We start from the raw sequence: 22,311 nt of genomic DNA, 5'->3' as shown, positions 1-22,311 counted from the left end.
TCCCCTTCTCCTTGTGCCCTCCTTGTGCCCTGACTCTTTCTATATTTTCTAATACATTCTTGCGATAATTCGTACCTTTTGTCTTGTTTCTTATGGGTTACTTTAGACGAGCGTCAGTCGAATGCTGCCATAGACATTATACCACTGTTATGGTTTCGTAGAGATCTCTTATATTTATCCCGTTTTTGAACAAACACTTGTTTTGTATTACCTCTCAAACTGTTAGTCAATTGCGCCATTTCTGCATATTCCTGTAATTTACATTGCCAATCCGAGAATGTTGGATCATTTCCCCCTTTCCAGTTCATTGCTACCAGTGTTTGAGCATCCTTAGCAAACTAAAGCTCCCAGGATTCTTTGGAAGCCGGGAGGGTCAAAGTGGTATCTCAGTGCGCAGAGCCAGGGGAGTGGCAGTAGGACGAAAAGGAGTGGTCAGAGGGAGAAAAGGGAGAAGACCGGGAGGAGGAGGTATTGGAAGGCAACAGGCTTTTGTGAGCAGGGAAAGTGTGTGGCATAGAGCAGTGCAGAGTCAGAGGCAGAAGCAGAGGCTGGAGAGGAGGGGGCCAAGAGGCCGAGTTGAGGCAGGCTGCCGAAGAATCCAGGAGGTCTCCCCCTCCTGCGATGGGCAGCTCTCCTCCTGCCCCCTGGTCTCCCAGGACCAGGAGAGGTATGAAGAGGGCCGAGTACAGGGAGACAAGGCATTGGAGTCTCAGATTGCTTGGGAAGGAACTGGAGGAGGAGGAGACTTAGGGAGCTGGGGAAAGTCACAGTCCTCGCAACTCTACCGGGAAGAGCTGCTGTGCTCACTAGGCCTGGCCTCCAGAGCCGCTTTGTTTCTTTGAATAAGAGGAGAACTTCCCTGGCACTGTGTGAGTTATTGCTAACCAGGTCCTGACAACACGTAGCTTTGGAGCGTGCAGAACAAACTGCTCCTGAGTTTTCCTCACGCACCTTCTCCAAAGTGACCCCGGGAGCCCATCCTCGGTGGCCGACTCCCCTCCTTCCATTCTGATTGGCCCCAGCCAGCACAAAGGAGGAGAAGACTTCTCAGTGGCTTAAAAACTGCCCTTTTATTCAGGGAACTGAACCTATCGCTCAGTTGGGTTGCAGGTTGGGTTGCTAGAATTTGCCACAGCAGCTTCCAAGTGACCTCATTTCCATTTCAAATTTTTCACGTATTCATCCTTAATAATAATAATAATAATAATAATAATAATAATAATAATAATAATTTATTATTTATACCCCGCCCATCTGACTGGGTTTCCCCAGCCACTCTGGGCGGCTTCCAAAAGAATATTAAAATACTATGATACATCAAACATCAAAAGCTTCCCTAAACAGGGCTGCCTTCAGATGTCTTCTAAAAGTCTGGTAGTTGTTGTTCTCTTTGACATCTGGTGGGAGGGTGTTCCACAGGGAGGGTGCCACTACCGAGAAGGCCCTCTGCCTGGTTTCCTGTAACTTGGCTTCTCGCAGTGAGGGAACCGCCAGAAGGCCCTCGGTGCTGGACCTCAGTGTCCGGGTAGAACGATGGAGGTGGAGTTAAGTATTTTTATTTTACTTTACCTTATAGTTAAGTATTTTTATTTTACTTGATTGGGGGGGGGGTATGTGTGGATATGAGCTGGACTTTTCACCTCTAGGGTGACCCTTTCTGTTTGGGGTTGGTTCCGTGCAATAAAGGACGCATCCACACCAAACACGTAATGCACATTTAAAAGCACACGTTTCCACTCTCTTGGATCTGTAGTTTAAGGGTGCTGGGAATTGTAGCTCTCTGGCAAGGTACCCAGGATTCTTTTTTGGGGAAGCCGCGTTCTTGGAATGCACTGTGTGGATGCGACCCAAAATGGCTGGGATCCCAGAGGTGCTTGTTTGGCCTTCCCCCTACCTCCCCCCCCCCAGCTCTGGCTCACTTCCACCACCACCCCCCTTTTTGCTCGAGATTGTTTTCTCAGCCTGGTGTAGGTCTTTGTTGTTGTCTAGGGCGGCTGCTATTTCTGGGGCTGCTCTGCGTTCCGTCAGGAATATTCCCCGGAGTTTCTCACCGCCGAGGGAAACGTAGAGCCGGTGCCTCCGGAACGGCAATAAAACGGTTGGCTGGCGCTGCCAGGAAGGGCTCACAAGGCCTTCCTGTTTCTTAGATCGGAGATGAGCCGTAGCTCAGTGAAAGAGCATGTGCTTTGAGTGCAGAAGGTACAGGGTTCGATCCCCAGGCACAGCTGGGAATGTCCTGTATAAAACCCTGGGCCAGGCTTCCTCAATCTCGGCCCTCCAGATGTTTTTGAGACTACAATTCCCATCATCCCTGACCACTGGTCCTGCTAGCTAGGGATCATGGGAGTTGTAGGCCAAAAACATCTGGAGGGCTGAGGTTGAGGAAGCCTGCCCTGGGCAGTTGCTGCCACTCAGTGTGTACACTATTGAGCTGGATCATGGGTAGGCACACTAAGGCCCGGGGGCTGGATCCGGCCCAATCGCCTTCTAAATCCGGCCCGCAGACGGTCCAGGAATCAGCGTGTTTTTACATGAGTAGAATGTGTCCTTTTATTAAAAATGCACCTCTGGGTTATTTGTGGGGCATAGGAATTCGTTCATTCCCTCTCCCCATATAGTCCGGCCCCCCACAAGGTCTGAGGGACAGTGGACTGGCCCCCTGCTGAAAAAGGTTTCTGACCCCTGAGATGGATGGACCAAAGGTCTGAATTGGAATAAGGCAGCCTTCATTGGTCCTAGAACTAACAAGTGACCATCATCTACAGAAGCACAGGTCCCCACTTCTGAACTAACCCCATACTGCGAGCTTTGACCGGCAGGGTCTCTTCAGCATCTCAGGCAGTCTTGTGCCATCAAAGGCCTGTGGCCTACCAAGGGATGGAGCTTGGTGGCTCATCGCCTGCCTTGATTGCAGAAGGCCTCGGGTTCAATATCTGATAACTTTAAGCAATAAGCTGATAACCTTGTGGAGGACACTCCAGGCTTCTTCTAAAGCTTATCTTTAGCTAGAAGAAGAACCAAAGCTTTCCACTCCTTCCTGGATATAAATAGACCTTTGCTTGTAAACTGCACCACCTATCCCTGGGCCAAAGGTCAGTGCCGGGTGTGTGTGTGTGTGTGTGTGTCCCTCTTCTCTGAACGCAACTTGTGGAAGGCTGTCTTACGCCAGTCGTTTTACTCTGCAATCGTTTCCCCACATGTCTGGAGGCCAGAAGGACGTGTTGTTGTTGTTGGGTTGTTGTTTGAAACGAACAGCAGAAAACAGGAGGGGCCACACTAGCGATATCCCCCACATCTGAATATGGATGGATGGCGGCTAACAGATTGAGGTTGAATCCTGACAAGACAGAAGTACTGTTGTTGGGGGACAGGGGGTAAGCAGGTGTGGAGGACTCCCTGGTCCTGAATGGGGCAACTGTGCCCCTGAAGGACCAGGTGCGCAGCCTGGGAGTCATTTTGGACTCACAGCTGTCCATGGAGGCGCAGGTTAACTCTGTGTCCAGGGCAGCTGTCTCCCAGCTCCATCTGGTACGCAGGATGAGACCCTACCTGCCCGCGGACTGCTTCGCCAGAGTGGTGCATGCTCTGGTTATCTCCCGCTTGGACTACCGCAATGCGCTCTACGTGGGGCTACTTTGGTTGTTTTTTTAAAAAATGATATTTATTACTTTTTCAACATTTTCAACACAACACTACAAACAAAAAAAAGGAGAAAAAAACAATACAAATACAATACAAAAACGCTACATGGACTAACAAAACAAAGCAAAAACCAACAAAAACAATTTAAAAACACCTCAAACATTTTCAATATCTTATATTTCATTCACTTATTTATAGCGACCTCCTCACACCTCCCTTTTTGTATTCCAATTCTATTACTTGTTTCAGCAATTCCTTTCCATCTTACTCTGTTTTCTATCCTATAATTATCTTAATACATTCTTGCCTTATTTTTCCTTTAATTTTCTATTAATCTATTTATACTTAATTCCTTATGACATTTCTACTAAAGCCATATAACTTCATTCCAACATTTTTCTAACATTCCTTAATTTTACAATATTTCTATAAATAGTCTTTAAACTTTTTCCAATCTTCTTCCACCGACTCTTCTCCCTGGTCTCGGATCTTGCCAGTCATTTCTGCCAATTCCATATAGTCCATCAACTTTGTCTGCCATTGTCTAACACTTCAGTGTTTTCAAGAAGCAGCCATTCTCTCAACCAGCAAAAAGCAGATGGTTCACAACGAAATTTAAAGGTCTGGCAGGGCAGGTCCACCTCCTTCTTTGGCATCCATCAATATCTTAAGTTTTACTCGAGGCTTCCTGCCCTGCCAAACAACTCTAAAAACATCCCTCTGCCACCTCCTGAAACAACCCATCCCATCCAAAGCTTGCAATGTTTGAAACAAAAGCAACATCCCCAGCAACACAGCAGCCCTCATCCCCACCACAGTAACTCGGCCCAACAGTAACAACTTCTGATTTGTCCATATTTCCAAATCCCCCTTCTCTTCAATCCAACATCCTTCACAGTTATCCTTAAACAGATTCACATTTTTGGCGGTCATACTAACCCCCAAATAGCTCTCTTTCTCAACCGATGTTAGTCCTGTCGCCTCCTGAAACTCTGTCAAGCTTTCCTTTTCCAGTTCAGATAGGGCTCTGGTCCTCAAATTCATCTGTTCTTCTTTAAGTTCAATCATAACGAATGCCAGCTTATGTTCATCAGTTTGTATGGATGGGACTCTCCTCTCCAGTTGTATTGCTTTAGATTCATCACCAAGGGTTTTTTCCTTGACTTCACCTGCAGTTTGCCGTATCAGAGTAGATTCCTGTGTCGGTTTCTGGGTGGCTTCTGAATTGGTATTCACCTTTTGTCCCAAGTTATTTAAACTTTCTATGATTAAGTCAATTTCAATATTTGCAGCATCCATTTTCACATTTATCACGTCTGTTTTCTTGTGAAGTTGTTCCAGCGAATCGTTTATTTTCAATAATGCAGCCACTAAGGCCTCTTCTGTCGACATCCCGTCTGTTTTTTCCTTTCCGTTTGCCATAACACTTAAGAGATTCAAGGTCAATTCCAAAGTCTCACACTTTTTTATCTTGCAGCTGGAAATTCCCCTAGCCCAGCTCCTGTAAAGTAACCAATTTCACAAGCTTCCACTAGGGGAAAACAGTTTCTATTTGTATCGGGCAGTATGTCCTCTTTTAAACACAGTTTCAATAATCCAAAGTTAGTTTCAATTTTCAGTTACTTTCCTCCTTTTTTTTGAAACAACCGGAGACAGTAGAAACAATGTATTCTCTTGTTTAGCTACCTGTCAATGAACGTTCTAAACGCTGTCAATGGATGTTCCAAAAAACATCAATCCTGCTAGCAGCCCGTTTCCAGGGTCAGAGTGGCGGTATTTTAACTCTCTTAACTCTCTCCTACAGGCATATTCAGTCCACCACTCCCCCCCCCTCTTCTCCTGTCTCCAAAGGGGGGGGGGTTAGTTATTTACCGATGGAAATTTAGTCTTTTACAAAAGGCTTTCCAAGACTTTAGCTTGCAGCCTCCTTGCTTCAGTTTATCTACAAAAGGGGGAGGCGGACTTCCTGTATTGAACCTCCTCGTTTCGATGCCAGATTAAACGTTTAAAAATGCAATTCTTCCCACTTCAGCTCTACTCACGGGTAATTACTTTAGAGTCAAATTGTCCACAGGAAAAAGTCAGTGCTCTCCGACAACAGCTATGCGGCTTCGCTCCGTGGAAGAAGCAGACAATTCAAAGCACCGCGCCACTCACCCCACATCGCTCCGGATCCCCGAAACCGGGTTTCCCCGCGAGTAGGGGAGGCACAAAAGGTGCCCGCCAAATCCCACGTTCACAGGCTTCTCCTGCCTGTGATTTTTAAGGGTCTCCGCCTTCGCCGTGGCGGTACAGACCCAAATTCCCATGGGGCAAATTCCTCCTCATCAGAGGAATTCAGCCATTGCCGGAGGCACCAACCCGGAAGTCCTTACGTGGGGCTACTTTTGAAGGTGACCCGGAAACTGCAACTAATCCAGAATGCGGCAGCTAGACTGGTGACTGGGAGCAGCCGCCGAGACCACATAACACCGGTCTTGAAAGACCTACATTGGCTCCAGGTTGTTTCCGAGCACAATTCAAAGTGTTGGTGCTGACCTTTAAAACCCTAAATGGCCTCGGCCCAGTATACCTGAAGGAGCGTCTCCACCCCCATCATTCTGCCCGGACACTGAGGTCCAGCTCTGAGGGCCTTCTGTCAGTTCCCTCCCTGCGAGAAGTGAGGTTACAGGAACCAGGCAGAGGGCCTTCTCGGTAGTGGCACCTGCCCTGTGGAACGCCCTCCCACCAGATGTCAAATAAATAAACAACTATCTGATGTTTAGAAGACATCTGAAGGCAGCCCTGTTTAGGGGAGTATTTAATGACTGACATTTTAATGTACAGTGGTACCTCGGGTTAAGAACTTAATTCGTTCCGGAGGTCCGTTCTTAACCTGAAACTGTTTTTAACCTGAGGTACCACTTTAGCTAATGGGGCCTCCTGCTGCCGCTGCGCGATTTCTGTTCTCATCCTGAAGCAAAGTTCTTAACCCGAGGTACTATTTCTGGGTTAGCGGAGTCTGCAGCCTGAAGCATCTGTAGCCCGAGGTACCACTGTATTTTTAATCTTTTGTTGGAAGGGGTATAAATACGAAATTATTATTATGAATATCCCCCGTGTCTGAATGCACCCCAGTAAAGTGGAACGATTGGTTGCATCAACTGCTAAAGTGGAATGATGCTTGGAAGGTGCAAGTCACTGGAGCAACAAGAGACAAGCCTGTACAAGACATAAGATACTTGAATGCATCATGTCTCTCTTTAAAACCTTCGATTCTCCCGGCTATTGAGCGCTGGGGTCTTCCCCTCCGGACAGTTTGCTAGTGCCCTCCTTAAAGTCCTGCAATGCATGGGGTCTGGCTAGATGTCCCCTGGGGTCCCCCTTCCAACTCTACGATTCGATGTGGTGCCCACAGCTGGGCACAGCAAATCCCAGATGCAGCCTGAAAAGTGTAGCATTATTTATTCTGTCTCTTATAAGAAAAAAAAAATGCTCCTTTTCCCTTATGGGGTACCCAAGAGCCTGTATAGAGTCCTTATGTAGGTTCTCTATCGGGAGGAGAAAATAACAGAGGCCAAGCAGAGAATATTGAGAAGCAAAGCGGCTAGTAAGCCTGATCTTTATTAAACTGTTGCAACAGGGTCCCCACTCACCACACGCAGGAGGGAGGAGGAACCCAGAACAATGGTGTGCAAGCCCTTATATAGATTTTTGAAATTGCCCACCCTCTAGCTCAAGACCACCTCCCCAATACATCATACATACATCACAGAAGAGGCGGTCTACAGCAGAAAACCTGTCTGCCAGGGTACCTGATAATGGTCACTGATTGTATTACTTGGGCAATCTGGCCATTCTTTTGTGATGGTAAACACTCAGTTCCTGAATCCAGATCACAGGCTCACCCTATTCATACACAGATACACGCTTAAGACAGGATTTGTGAGCAAAGAGACATTGGGAAGGTTTTCCCATTTCCTTCCTCCTTGCAGAGGAAGATTTGAGATCAATTTGGGAGAGTCAAAATGGCTTCACGATTGTTCTCCTAAACTATTTCAGACAAGTGGTTTATATTTTATATCTTAGACCTTGAAATTCTCATAACACTCTCCAATATTGCATTTGGGTGCGACTGGATTCTTCAAGCAGAGGTGCATCAGACTGACTCGCCTTCGGGGGAAGGAGCTTCCCTGTTGTGTCTCTGTACGTGTCACTGATCTGGGCTGAATCCCTGCTTGAGAACAGAGATTCGGACCGAAAATACTAAGTACCGTCGCTCCTCTGAGGCCCAGGTGTCCCCCATTCTCCCACATGATTGCATTCCAACAAAAATGTTCTTTTTTAGAGCCAACATGGTGTCAGTGTGAGAGCAGTGCTTCTCAAAGGGTGCGGCAGGAGAGGCTGGGAAGATTCAAGGACAATCACAGAAACATTTAAACATTTCAGTGCAGCCTAGTATAGTATCAATATAAATATATTTTTTATTTGCAGAATGTGGAGAGATATCTTTTGGAAACGAGAGCATCAAGAGATATTTCAAGCTCACACCTCTCATTGTTAGCATGCTTAAGGTACTTATGCAAGAGGCTTCTTTATAATTATATTTTGGGAATGACTCGTGTTCTTGTGTAGCTGCGTCGTGTTATCCTTTCTAGATGTCCCATCCAGCCCAATCGCCTTCTCAATCCAGCCCACGGACGGTCCGGGAATCAGTGTGTTTTTACACGAGTAGAATGTGTCCTTTTATTCAAAATGCATCTCCGGGTTATTTGTGGGGCATAGGAATTCGTTCATCCCCCCCCCCAAAAAAAATATATAGTCCGGCCCCCCACAAAGTCTGAGGGACAGTGGACCAACCCCCTGCTGAAAAAGTTGGCTAACCCCTGGACTAGATGACCCTTGTAGTCAGCCTTCCAACCCTTTTTCTAAATAAATAGTTTTATTAAAGATTTTATCGGTTTACAAAAGTACACACCTTCGATTCTGTGCTTCTACGATACGGAAAGAGAATGCTGCTGCCAGCCTGAGTAGGCAGCACTATGCGAGGTGGACCTGTGGCCCGACTCACAAGAATAAGCCAAGGCACAGGAGCCCTTTCCCAACTGGAAGAAAAAAGGTGGCAGGACTTTCTGTGCCCAACTGAAGGCGGAAGCAGTGGTGGCGAAGGGCAGGGTGTCCAGGGCTTAGCCTGGGCTCCTTTCACTAATTTTCACCCTCTCTTGGGCCCCGGCCAAGAGACATCCTGTTATTTTCCTGCTGAGCGTCCTTCCCGCCCGAACTCCCCCCCTTCCACCGGCTGCTGAGGTCAAGGGGCGCGTTCTGTCCACGGGGAGGGGTCACCGCCGCAAGCTTGGCCCCCCTGAGCCAGAGTTTTCCTGTTTTGCTGAGTCGCCGTTTCCTGATCCTGGTCGGACAGAGCGCGGTTCAGTGACGAGGACTGGCCTCCATCCTTAGGTGCCTTTGTCCTGGGCCCCGTCCCAAAGGGAGAAGGCGTGATGGCCTGGGATTTGGATGCTGAACCTGAGGAATCCCAGCCTACACAGGATTCCCCGTGAAATATACTCAGAGTCGAGTGTGGATTTCATGCTCTTTATTCAGCTCATTGTAGTGAGGAATGAAAGTTCCCCCAAGATATCTGCTTTATATACAGTGGTACCCCACAAGACGAATTATTATTATTATTATTATTATTATTATTATTATTATTATTATTATTTATACCCCACCCGTCTGGCTGGGCTTCCCCAGCCACTCTGGGCGGCTTCCAAAAGAATATTAAAATACTATAATACATCAAACATTAAAAGCTTCCTGAAACAAGACGAAAAACTTGCTAAACGAAAGGGTTTTGCGGTTTTTGAGCTGCTTCGCAAGACGAATTTCCCTATGGGCTTGCTTCGCAAGACGAAAACGTCTTGCGTTTTTTGTAAGTTTGTTTCCTTTTTCTTAACACCGTTAATACAGTTGCGACTTGACTTCGAGGAGCAACTCATAGAACGCGGTGTGGTAGCCTTTTTTGAGGTTTTTGGTGATTTTTGAAGCTTTTCCAAAACTTTTCCGACACTGTGCTTCGCAAGACGAAAAAAATCGCAAGACGAAAAAACTCGCAGAACGAATTAATTTCGTCTTGCGAGGCACCACTGTACATTATTTACACAGTGGGCCGCACGTGATTGGCTAATTCTGGGATTCTCCTGTAGGCCAATCAGGTTGCGGATTCACTTCCACCTGGAGTTGGATTGGGTGGCTCCTGCGGACCAGTCATACTGCTGCATTGTTCTAGGACCAATCAGATTGCTTCATTCTTGACCTTATTGTTCTAGGACCAATCAAACTGCTGCCTTTTGGATCCTATTCAACTCAGTACATAACACCTCGCCTCCAGAACCAGCTGAGCCGGGGCTGGGGCCTGAGCCTGAAGGGTCCTCACCTGTGCTGGATCCTCAGGTGCAGGCATCAGCTGAGTCTCCTCTGGCTCCTGAGGTGATGGAGGACCCATTGCCTGCAGGTGCTCCACTCTCAGCCCCGTCAGAGGAAGCTGAGGTTGCCTCTGGGTCCGGTAACCCTCCAGCCTCTCCTCAGCTGCAGAGGCTCAGGGCAGAGAGGCGGAGGGAACTAAGTTCCCGCAGGAGGAGTGCTCGCCTCCAGGCCAGGAGAGGCGAGTCACCTGAGGATCGGGGCCGCCCTATGCCTCGGGGCAGATAAAAGCCAGCCAGCCCCAGTCCCAGATTGCGGGAGCAATGTTGTTGCTAGCCTGTTCTTGCCTGCACCCTGTCCTGCTTTCCTGCCTGAGCTCCAGACCCGCCCTGGCTCCCTGCTTGCATGCCTGTTCCTGATCCGACTCCCTGCCCTGCACCCTGATTCAGCTACTACAGACTGCCTCCATGTTGTGCCTTTGACCACAGACCAGACTTGGACCTCGCCTCTCGGACCAGCACAGAAAGCAGACTTGTGCATATTAGCACCTATCTCAGAGACTCACCTGTTTCCCACTGCCAACTCCCCAAATCTTTTCTCTCTCTGCTGCGGCCTGCAGGTTCATTGACTCTGCAGCCGGTTCTCTTCCGATGATTTATCAGCCCATTTATCTCTTGTTTGTCAGTCTATTATTATTATTATTATTATTATTATTATTATTATTATTGTTATTTTTCTTAACAGCAGCAACACAAAAGTTCCAGCATAACAAACAGAAGAGAAACCACAAATCGAACATTTTAGCCTCGCAGTCCGGAAGCGCAAAAGTACGAAAACACAGCGCAGCTCCAAAGGGATAATGAAGGATTAACTCCTGCAAATATCCCCTTAAAAATTAATAGCTAAAAAAAAGAAAAGTGTTTCCCCACCTGTGAGTTCCTTCTTTGCTGAGAATAAAGGTTCTTTATAGGTTTGCATAGACTGGTCGCCCAGAGCGATCATGCGCCTCAACATTTTGTAGAAGAAATAAAATCATGGCATATATGGAAGGGGGGGAAATGTCATTTCAGCTCTGTTCAGTTTGTGAGAGATCTTTTCCAGCTGGGCAATCTGCCAACCCCTTGAATGCCAGCAATCAAAATCATTAATATCAAAGCTCTCCCGGGATTTGGCAATACAGCCTTGTAAGATAAGAGAAATAAGTTATTTGCTTTTCAAATCTGTTTTCCATATAAAGGTAAAGGGACCCCTGACCATTAGGTCCAGTCGTGACCGACTCTGGTGTTGCAGCGCTCATCTCACTTTATTGGCCGAGGGAGCTGGCGTACAGCTTCTGGGTCATGTGGCCAGCATGACTAAGCTGCTTCTGGCGAACCAGAGCAGCGCACGGAAATGCCGTTTACCTTCCCGTTGGAGTGGTACCTATTTATCTACTTGCACTTTGACGTGCTTTCGAACTGCTAGGTTGGCAGGAGCTGGGACCGAACAGCGGAAGCTCACCCCGTCGCAGGGATTTGAACCGCCGACCTTCTGATCGGCAAGCCCTAGGCTCTGTGGTTTAACCCACAGCACCACCCGCATCCAGATACTGGGGTTCCAGAACCCCAAATTTTGCCCTCTTTTCTTGCCCTCATGACAGGACAATCCGGTTGGAGCTGATTGCAGAGGCGTGCGAGAGAATACCTTTCAGAGGCTGAATGAGGGAACGCTGCTCATGCAGAGAGGCAACAGGGAGACTCCCTTGAGGATTAGTGCCTTATTATTATTTATTCCATTTAGGATTTCAAGGTGGCGTACGTGGGTCCTCCTCCCCCATTTCCTCCTCACAACAACCCTGTGAGGTAGGTCAGGCTAAGAGATGGTGATTTACCCAAGCTCACACCCAGCACGCTTTCTGGCTGAGTGGAAATTTGAACCCTGCTCTCCCAAGCCCTAGTCCTTCCTGTGTGCTCCAAACGCAAATCAGCAAAGGGGAGAGACGGTCTCTTGACGGATGCTCTATTTGTACTCCTTTCGCTCCAGTTTGCTCTCTTCTTTCCCCCCCTCTCTGACGAGGGCCTGGCAAGAGGGGAAGAATCTGATCAAGAAAGGGAAGGGCCTTTTTAATGCAGACAGACAGCTCTCCTTTCGCAACCTCCCGGAGGTGCCGATGGCTCCCAGCGGAGAGGATTTGGCTGTCGACTTGGGTGTGCGCAGCCCAGCTTATTTATTTTTTAGGGGGAGCAGGGAGGGTGGAAGAAAAATGGCTGTTTTTTTGTACAGTGGCACCTTGGTTCTCAAACGCCTTGGTACTCAACAACACCCAAACACTGCAAACCCAGAAGTACCATATTTTTCTGTGAATAAGACTATATTTTTGAAGTTTAAAATAAGGGGTCATCTCACACACGGATAGTGCATACTGCATTTTCTTAATTTTGAGTCCCCCCAATATAGGGGGCGTCTTGTGTTTGTGTGTGTGTGTGTGTGTGTGTGTTATACACGGAAAAATACGGTAAGTGTTCCGGTTTGTGAACTTTCTTCAGAAGCCGAACGTGCTCTGTTTTGAGTCTTATGTTTCCGTTTTAAGTGCCACACTTCCGTTTTGAGTGTTACGCTGAGGTCTGTTTGTTTTTGCTATTTATTTTGCCTTTTTGTTTTTGCGGCTGTTTTTGTTTTGTTTTTGTGACTTTGTGGAACTCAGTTCAGCTACTGATTGATTGATTGATTGATTGATTGTGTGACTGCAGTACTGTACATTGTTTATTGCTTTCATTTTATAGATCAGTGGTCTCATTATATAGTAAAATTCATGTTAAATTGCTGTTTGAGGGGTTGTTTTTAAAAGTCTGGAACGGATTAATCCGTTTTGCATTACTTTCTATGGGAAAGCACGCCTTGGTTTGGGGACGCTTTGGTTTTGGAACGGACTTTTGGAACGGATTAAGTTTGAGAACCAAGGTACCACTGTATTTCCAACTCAGCAAGGATGGAAAATAGGGGGAAATGTGTGCACAACCCCTGAGATGGCGGGGATTTGATCTCTCAGAGTTGACGGGAAAGTGTGTGTGTGGAGGGGACATTCCAGTATATTATGATCTGTTTGCAGGCAGTTTTCCGGACCTTTCTATAAAAGAACCTGCCAGGATTATCTTAGATACAGGATGCGAAATGTGACTTGTTTCACACTGAAAGGCGAACCTGAGTTTCTGAAACAGTTTGAGAACCGAAACCGATTTTGCAGTTTCTCCAGCTAAGTAATAGGTATAGAAATGGATAAAAAAGGTAAAGGGACCCCTGACCATTAGGTCCAGTTGCGACCGACTCTGGGGTTGTGGCGCTCATCTCGCTTTATTGGCCGAGGGAGCCGGCGTAAAGCTTCCGGGTCATGTGGCCAGCATGACTAAACCGCTTCTGGCGAACCAGAGCAGCGCACGGAAGCGCCGTTTACCTTCCCGCTGGAGTGGTACCTATTTATCAAATTCAGGTCTCAGACGGACCCTATTCCTATGCAAATGATGCCCTTAAGACAGGAGCTGAAGGATTTGTAAGTGAAAAGAACCATTGGGAGAGGTTTTTCTAAGATATTTCCTTCTGCAGAGGAAATATTTGGGGTCATTAATAGTCAAGATGGCTTCAGGATTGCTGTTCTATTTCAGACATGTGGTTTATGTACTTATGGATGTATTCTTAAAGGTAAAGGTAAAGGGACCTCTGACCATTAGGTCCAGTTGCGGACAACTCTGGGGTTGCGGCGCTCATCTTGCTTTATTGGCCAAGGGAGCCGACGTTTGTCCGCAGACAGCTTCCAGGTCATGTGGCTGGCGAAACCAGAGCAACACACAGAAATGCCATTTACCTTCCCGCCAGAGCGGTACCTATTTATCTACTTGAACTTTGACATGCTTTTGAATGGCTAGGCGGGCAGGAGCTGTGCCATTATAAAAAGAAATACTGTATTTTTTGTTCTATAAGACTCACTTTTTCCCTCCTAAAAAGTAAGGGGAAATGCGTGTGCGTCTTATGGAGCGAATGCAGGCTGCGCAGCTATCCCAGAAGCCAAAACAGCAAGAGGGATTGCTGCTTTCCCTGCGCAGCGATCCCGCTTGCTGTTCTGGCTTCTGAGATTCAGATTTTTTTTTCTTGTTTTCCTCCTCCCAAAACTAGGTGCGTCTTGTGGTCTGGTGCGTCGTATAGAGCGAAAAATACGGTAACTAAATTTAAAGAATGAAATGAAATGAAATGAAATAACCCAACATGTTAGTGATTTGCTTTCTCTCGTCCCAAAGAGGGGAGCCTCCTTCCACATTTCCCACCCCGGTGTCTCGAGACACCTTTGCAACCATAGCGGCCACCCTGTTCACAGCCTTCCTTTCTCTGCCTTGCAGTTGTGTTCGTCTGCTGCGCCCCTGACATCTTCCGCGAGCTCATGGTCCACGCGCATCGCGAGGGGCTCGCTGCGGGCGAATACGCCTTCCTCTACATCGACCTCTTTGGGGCAAGCCTGCAGAGCTCCACATTCCCCGACCGGCAGCTCCCCTGGCGACGGGGCGACGGGAACGACACCGTTGCCCGCGAGGCCTACAAGGTAAGGGTCCTGTGCAGTCGTCAACGCCACCCCAGCGGGCGGTCCCTTCTCCATCGCATGTGTTTTGAGCTGAAATGAATATGCATTTGTACGTATTTGACAGCGTTTGTCCATTCTTTCCCCCCCCCCACCTCCCGCAGTGCGGACTTCTGGGTTGTAGGCAATTAAGCCCCTCTCAGAGTGGAAACCCGCTGAGATTAATGGCCATTTTGACACCGTACATTTAAAGCACTGCAATGCCACTTTAAACCTGGGAAGAGGAATGGATTGTGAAGCCACCTCTGTGAATTGTAGCTTTGTGGAGGGGAATGGGGGAGTCTCCTAGCAACCCTCAGCACCCTTAACAAACTACAGCTCCCATAATTCTTTGGGGGAAGCCATGGCAATTAAGCCCCACTCAAAGTAGAGACCCATTGAAATTAATGGACTTAACATTCACACCATGCATTTAAGAGCGCTCTGATATCACTTTAAACAGCCACCGCTCCCCCCCCAATGAATACTGGGAATGGTAGTTTGTTAAAGGGTGCTGAGGATTATTAGGAGGCCCCCTATTCCCCTCACAGAGCTATAGTTCCCAGAGTTCCCCGGGACTGATGGATAAACCGTGTTGGGAATTGTAGTCTTTTACTAGGCGGTGTGTGGAAAATTCTGACTTTTCTTGGTGTGTCCCTCTGTTCAATGTCAGGGTCCCATCTGTTGCTCCGCCCACTTTGCCTCTGGCCCCGCCCACGATGGAATGTGGCCCTCGGGCCCTCTCTAACTGGCCCTTGGGCCTCTGTGTGGCATATGTCCTACTCCCCATGCAAAAGAAGGGAGACCTCTGGCTGAATATAGCCTTCAGTTACCCTGCCCACCACAGGCATGCGGCCCCTGGAAGGTCACGGATGAGGGGAAGCGGCCCTCGGGCTGGGAAAAAAAAAAGCCAAGCGATGGGCAGAAATTCAACCGGGGAAGCTTCTTCCTGGCAATGGCAGGTGACAGGGAAAGCTGGACTTCTGGAACTTCTGCCGGTCAGGAAGCCGTTAAAAGGCGCGGATGCTTTGCCAGGAAGCGGCCGCCGAGAGAGAAAGAGAGAAACATGGCCATTGTGCCAAGAACACCTGGCAAGAGGAGGCCTTGCGGAGGTTGCTGCGCTTCCGTGGGGGAACTGCGAGTGCCTGGCGGGGATCCCAGCGCCTTGGGAGCATCAGGGACGGGCATGACAATGAGGCTTTGTGACGGACTTGGAAGCTGCCCTGAGGCCGAGATGGGCTGCGGTTGGCAGCTGAGTTGGCCATTGTCAAGACTTGCCGGGGTCTCAAGTTACTAGGCCTCAGTTCTGCGCTTGGGAATCACGACGCCCTCTTCAGGCACAGAAGGGAGCTGCGGATCGGGCAGTATCCTGCTTACAAGAGAAAATCAATCAATCAATCAATCAATCAATCAATCAATCTTTATTACAGTCCAGAGACTCAACAAATTGTTACAAAGCAATGCACAATTCAGACAGCCTACCTCCAGGTTAAACAAGCATTTTGTTCAGACTTAAAGATAGGGATCGTTGGTTCTTGCAACCACCGATAAAGACTTCGCCACTGCTAATGTTCTAGTGTTTTTTGTTTTTTTTTAATAAATATTTTATTAGATTTTAACAGTAAAAGAAATTTCAAGAAAAATACAAAAACAAGAAAGATACAAAGTCACAAAATACAGTACAAAAATACAAACATTAAACACAACAAAAGAAAAAAGGGGGAAAAAGAAAAAAAAGATAAAAACACATATGACCAAAAAAACCAAAAAATTCCTCTTTCTTAATTTTTCATCTTCAATTGACTTATTTTCCCGACTTCCTCACGTCTCCCATTCTTGTATCCCTTTTTAGAAATTTATTCAGCAAATTCATATTCTAACAATTTGTCTATTATTATTCCAATCTTACATTTTACTTTATTGCTAGAGCCCCTAGAATCATTTCAATGTCTTTAACATTCATAAATTTTACAGTATTTCTGCAAATAACTAGTGTTTGTCCGGTCTTCCAATAGGAACCTGACATAGTGAGCCTCTGATTTTCCTGGGAAAGATACCAGCAAGGGTAATATCAGTTCAGCCCTGGCTTGCTCATGTTTCGCACAGTACAGCAAAATATGTTTTATAGACTCGATGTCTTGAGCACACGAGCAAAGTCTGTCCTGGTAGGGAACTCCTCTCAGCCTGCCAAAGAGAAAAGAGTTGTGTATATCTGCACCTCAGAATGAAGTTTCTGGGTTGGTCAAGCCTGGTTAGGAATCTTGCAAGCCAGGCTTTGCGCCTTACAGCCGGTCTAAGGCAGTGCTTGAAACCAGGCGTTTATTCAAAACAATGAGGAGTAGAACCTTACTTAAATCAGGGGAACAACTATAGCTCCTGCTTTGTGTGTAAGAGGCCCCAAGTAGGTCTGGGAAAAGCTCCCTGTGAGCTGCTGCCAGTCAGTGCAGGTAACCCTGCGCTAGCTGGAGCAACGGTCAGTCTGCGTGAGGCAACTTCCTATGGGCACGAAGGCGATGGATTGTATTCTCGGGCCTCGGCAAATTCTTTATTCTTCCTTCCTTCCTTCCTTCCTTCCTTCCTTCCTTCCTTCCTGCCACCCACCCACCCATTTAACTCCTGGAGTACCGGGTTCGAATCCCACCCGGCATCCCTGCCGTGCCTTTTTGGTCTGGGACTCCCTCTCCGCACAAGATCCCGTCGGAGGAGAGGGGCGCTGAGGGGGGTTTAGGGTGGAGGGGAAGGGCGATGACTTTGGCCAGACCTGGCCGGCTTTGCTTTTCTCCAGCGTGAGAGGAAGGAAGCAAGATAATTCCCTCGGAGTAGCGGGCAAGTTATAGGCTATTAATAGCCCAGGGAGCTGAGAGCCGGCCTGAATATCTATGGGGAGAGGGGCAGGTTTCGATGCCTGTTGGCTTAGATTGGTGGCTGGGAGACGCACAACTTTGTTTTCAATCCGAGGGCCACATTTATCTCTGGGAAACCTTCCGAGGGCCGCAAGGCACAGGTGGGCAAGGCTAGCAGGGAAAGTGAGCAAGGCAACAGGTGGAAATTTCACCTGTGGTTTGGTAGAGCTAATTTCTACACACTTGCAGACACACACACACCCTGCCCTCTCACAAAGGCAAGATCTGAGTTCGAGGACACGGTCTCCCTCAGGAGTGGTGGACACTCTTTCCTTGGAGGTTTCTAAGCAGAGGTTGGGTGACCGTCTGTCATGGATGCTTTAGCTGAGATTCCCGCATTTCAGAGGGTTGGACTAGATGACCACAAGGGGTCCCTTCCAACTCTACACGCAGCAGAGCCAATGAGTGAGGGCCGTGGCCTGGGGAGAGCGTTTCAAGGGCCAAGTAGAGAGGCTTAGGGGGCCACTTTCAGCAGTTGGGTCCCAGGTTCTGCTCCCCTGGCTTAGAAGGCTTTAAAAACAGAGTGTTTTTCACAAACTGTGAAAAAGATTCTATGAGCTAAATAATGGAGACACCGTATGTACTTTCCTTTGTTTATTTGTTTTGTAACACAAGAAAATCCTGAATACAAACTAGTTTTGTTTTTTTTGAAGCCAACTGTTATGTCCAGCGTTAAACCCATTTAAATTAACAGCCGTGACTCCCTTAGGCCCATGGAATTCAGGGGGTCTACTCTGAGTATAACTGAGTTTGACACAACCTTGGATGGTCACCGCTTTGCCACCCCGGTGGGTTTCTTAAAACGAGGGGCTTAAGGTATGTTCATGAAGGTCTCTCAACTGCTATAGAGCAAAATAGCTAAGTGGAAACTCCATAGACAGGAGCAGTGTAACTCCAAGGACCTGATTTTTGGGGGCGAATCACGGAGGGAGGGCTGTTCCCGTCGCCCCCTGTTTCCGAACTTCCAAGAGGAGATTCCAACTAAACATCAGGGAGAACTTACTGAAGGCAAGAGCTGTTTGACGATGAACAGATGGCGGCGGACTCTCCTTCGTTGGAGGTTATTAAACAGAGGCTGGGTGGCCGACAGTCAGGGGGGTTCCTTAGCTGTGATTGTTGGCCCCTACTGTTCTGTGATGATTCCAAGTGATTTTGAGCGCACGCCTCCCTCTCGCCCTCTGCGCAGGCCGTCATGATCATCACGTACGCAGAGCCCACCAACCCGGAATACAGGCCGTTCCTGCAGGAGGTCAAGGAAGGGGCTCAAGCCCAGTTCAATTTCACCATGGAAGACGGGCTGGTAAGGAAGCAGCGGTGGTAGATTTGCCTTCCTGGCTCCCCACAACAGGCAAAGAGGGTCTGGGGGAGGCCCGTTGACTGGGAATGCCTGCCTTTTGCTGCTTTTGTCTCATTTCCATAAGAAAGCATCATTGCCTTCGCTGGAAACATTTAACAGGGTCAACTTAGGGCAACTAGCAATCCATTATTTTGCAACGGTGCGTGTTTTTGTTATTCATTTATTTAAATCAATGCGCTGCCTTTTCCTCCAAGGGGGTGGCATATGTGGTACCCCCTCCCCGTTTTATCCTCACAACAACCCTGTGAAGTTGTTGTTTAGTCGTTTAGTCATGTCCGACTCTTCGTGACCCCATGGACCAGAGCACGCCAGGCACTCCTGTCTTCCACTGCCTCCCGCAGTTTGGTCAGACTCATGTTCGTAGCTTCGAGAACACTGTCCCACCATCTCGTCCTCTGTCGTCCCCTTCTCTTTGTGCCCTCCATCTTTCCCAACATCCGGCTCTTTTCCAGGGAGACTTCTCTTCTCATGAGGTGGCCAAAGTCTTGGAGCCTCAGCTTCAGGATCTGTCCTTCCAGTGAGCACTCAGGGCTGATTTCCTTCAGAATGGATCGGTTTGATCTTCTTGCAGTCCATGGGACTCTCAAGAGTCTCCTCCAGCACCATAATTCAAAAGCATCAATTCTTCCGTGATCAGCCTTCTTTATGGTCCAGCTCTCACTTCCATACATCACTACTGGGAAAACCATAGCTTGAACTATACGGACCTTAGTTGGCAAGGTGATGTCTCTGCTTTTTAAGATGCTGTCTAGGTTTGTCATTGCTTTTCTCCCAAGAAGCAGGCGTCTTTTAATTTCGTGACTGTTGTTACCATCTTCAGTGCTCCATCTGGAGCCCAAGAAAGTAAAATCTCTCACTGCCTCCATTTCTTTCCCTCCTAAGAGAGCTTCACGCCCAAGGTCACACCCAGCAAGCTTCACGCAGCCAAGCAGGATTCGAACCCTGCCCACTCCTGGGTCGTAGTCCAGCACTCTAACCGCGACTCACTGCACCGGCGTTCCTTGTGAAAACAGGACGTTTCAGAGATTTCTGTACGAAGGTGATGGTCGCACCCATTGACCCACCTGCCCTGCCCTCCCCCCTCCCCCACTTCCGCCTCTGGCCCATCCACCGAAGGCATGCGGCCCCCAGAAAGTTGCCCTGGAGGGGATTTGGCCCTCGGGCTGGGATGAAACGGTGACTCTCAACTTCAGAGGGGAAGCGAAGTTGTAGTAAACAGGTTTGACCTCTGGGTAAACAAGCCAAGAAATGTCTCCCAGTTGAGCTGCATGGATCTCCGCTCCCCATTTTAGGTAGGCCAGGCCCCGTGAGCTACGCACCTTGCTCCCTCCCACGTCCTACTCCAGCGCTCTAACCACGAGGCCAGGGGTAAGCAAGCTTTTTCAGCAGGTGGCCGGTGCACTGTCCCTCAGACTTTGTGGGGGGCCGGACTATTTTTTCTGGGAAGAGAGCCAGTGTGGTGTGGTGGTTAAGAGTGGTAGTCTCGTAATCTGGAGAACCGGGTTCGCGTCTCCGCTCCTCCACATGCAGCTGCTGGGTGACCTTGGGCTAGTCACACTTCTTTGAAGTCTCTCAGCCCCACTCACCTCACAGAGTGTTTTTTGGTGGGGGAGGAAGGGAAAGGAGAGTGTGAGCCGCTTTGAGACTCCTTAAAGGGAGTGAAAGGCGGGATATCAAATCCAAACTCCTCCTCTTTTTCTTCTTCTTCTTCTTCTTCTTCTTCTTCTTCTTCTTCTTCTTCCTGGGGGGGGGGGAATGAACGAATTCCTATGCCCCACAAATAGCCCAGAGATGCATCTTAAATAAAAGCACACATTCTGCTCATGTAAAAACACCAGGCAGACCTCACAAATAACCCAGAGATGCATTTTAAATCAAAGGACACATTCTACTCATGTAAAAACACGCTGATTCCCAGAACGTCCACGGGCCGGATTTAGAAGGCGATTGGGCCGGATCCTGCCCCCCAGGCCTTCGTTTGCCTACCCTGGCACTAGGCTGTTACTGGCTCTCCATTGTTATAAACCACGCCGGCACCCTGTTTATTATAAACCGAACCCCCAAATCTTTTGACCCAAATACCACGGTCCCACAGTGAGCGGAGGTACGTGCCCCGTTGATTCTAATCTCGCCGATGAGTTGGCATTCTGAAGTTGGTGCTGTGGCCGGAAAGGACCCCCTCCTGGTCTGGTGGCACCCGCCCTGTTCCTGCCCCCGGGCTGAGTGGCGCAGAGGCAAATCTAACTTTCTTTCCAGAAAAACTTCATCGCTGCTGCCTTTCACGACGGGGTGATGCTCTACGCTCAAGCAGCCAGTGAGATGCTGGAGCAGGAGGGATCCTTCTCCAACGCCACCTTGACCACCCGCCAGATGCAAAACCGGACATTTTATGGTTAGTACCTCTCATCCCTCCCAGGTTTCGTGCTGTTGGGGTTTTTTTGTTTAATGTTTCTCCCCTTTTTTGCCCTGTGAGGTAAGCTTGGCTGAGAGGAAGGGACTTGCCTCCAAGGTTAGTTTCGTGGCTGAGTTGGGGATTCGAACCCTGGCCTCTCCCAGGTCCTGGTCTAAACTTGGGTCTCCAGCTGTTGTTGGACTACAGCTCCCATCATTCCTAGCTAGGAGGACAAGTGGATCGGGGAGGATGGGAATTGTAGTCCAAAAACAGCCAGAGGCCCAAGTTTAGGAAACCCTGCTCTAACTAACTGTTATGCCACAAAAAAATGGTTCCTGGGCAGGGACTGTAGTTCAGCGGTAGAACTCCCGTTTCGCATGGGGTCGCGGGTTCGATCCCCGCCATCTCCTGTTAAAGATTCAGGGTGGATGAAAAAAAGTCCTTCTCAGTGCAGCACATAGCTGACCCGTGGAACTCGCTGCCACAAGATGTAGTCAGGATGGCCACCAGCCTGGACGGCTTTAAAAGAGGATTGGAGAAATCCATGGAGGAGATCCGTGGTCAGAGGCAGGAATGTTTCTGAATTCCAGTTACTGGAAACCACAGGAGGGGAGAGGGCTCTTGTGGTCCAATCCTGCTCAAGGGTTTCCTGTAGGCATCGGGTGGGCTGCTGTGAGAACAGGATGGCCGGACTAGAAGGGCCATTGCCCTGATCCAGCTGACTCTCCATATGGTATTGTGTCGAGCCATTAATTTCAGTGGGTCTCCTCTGAATAGAACGTAGTCAAGCACAACTCCATACATTTAAAGCACATGACTTCCTCCGGAAGAATCCTGGGAGCTGTAGTTTGTAGGGTGCTGGGAATTGTAGCTTTGCGAGAGGGGAACTACAGTTCCTAGCATTCTTTGTGGGAAGCTACATAGTTTGTGGGAAGCTACATTCTTTGTGGGAAGCTACATAGAGATGGATTAGGGACGTGGGTGGCGCTGTGGGTTAAACCACAGAGCCTAGGACTTGCCAATCAGAAGGTTGGTG

The 22,311-nt window shown here is 48.4% G+C and overlaps 1 protein-coding gene across 1 annotated transcript in view; it reads left to right on the top strand.

Annotated features, from left to right (window-relative positions):
• The window catches only part of NPR1 (natriuretic peptide receptor 1), a 65,708-nt gene that overhangs the window by 11,141 nt on the left and 32,256 nt on the right, over positions 1-22,311 (top strand). The window contains exons 2-4 of the mRNA XM_082202091.1: positions 14,409-14,608; positions 18,713-18,826; positions 21,140-21,275. Of these exons, the coding sequence (XP_082058217.1) occupies positions 14,409-14,608; positions 18,713-18,826; positions 21,140-21,275 (450 nt within the window). The remainder of the gene's footprint in view (positions 1-14,408; positions 14,609-18,712; positions 18,827-21,139; positions 21,276-22,311) is intronic.

This window comes from Podarcis vaucheri, assembly GCF_965113315.1.
Source record: "Podarcis vaucheri genome assembly, chromosome: 16".
Lineage (NCBI taxonomy): Eukaryota > Metazoa > Chordata > Lepidosauria > Squamata > Lacertidae > Podarcis > Podarcis vaucheri.
This window is presented reverse-complemented; position numbering and strand designations above follow the sequence as displayed.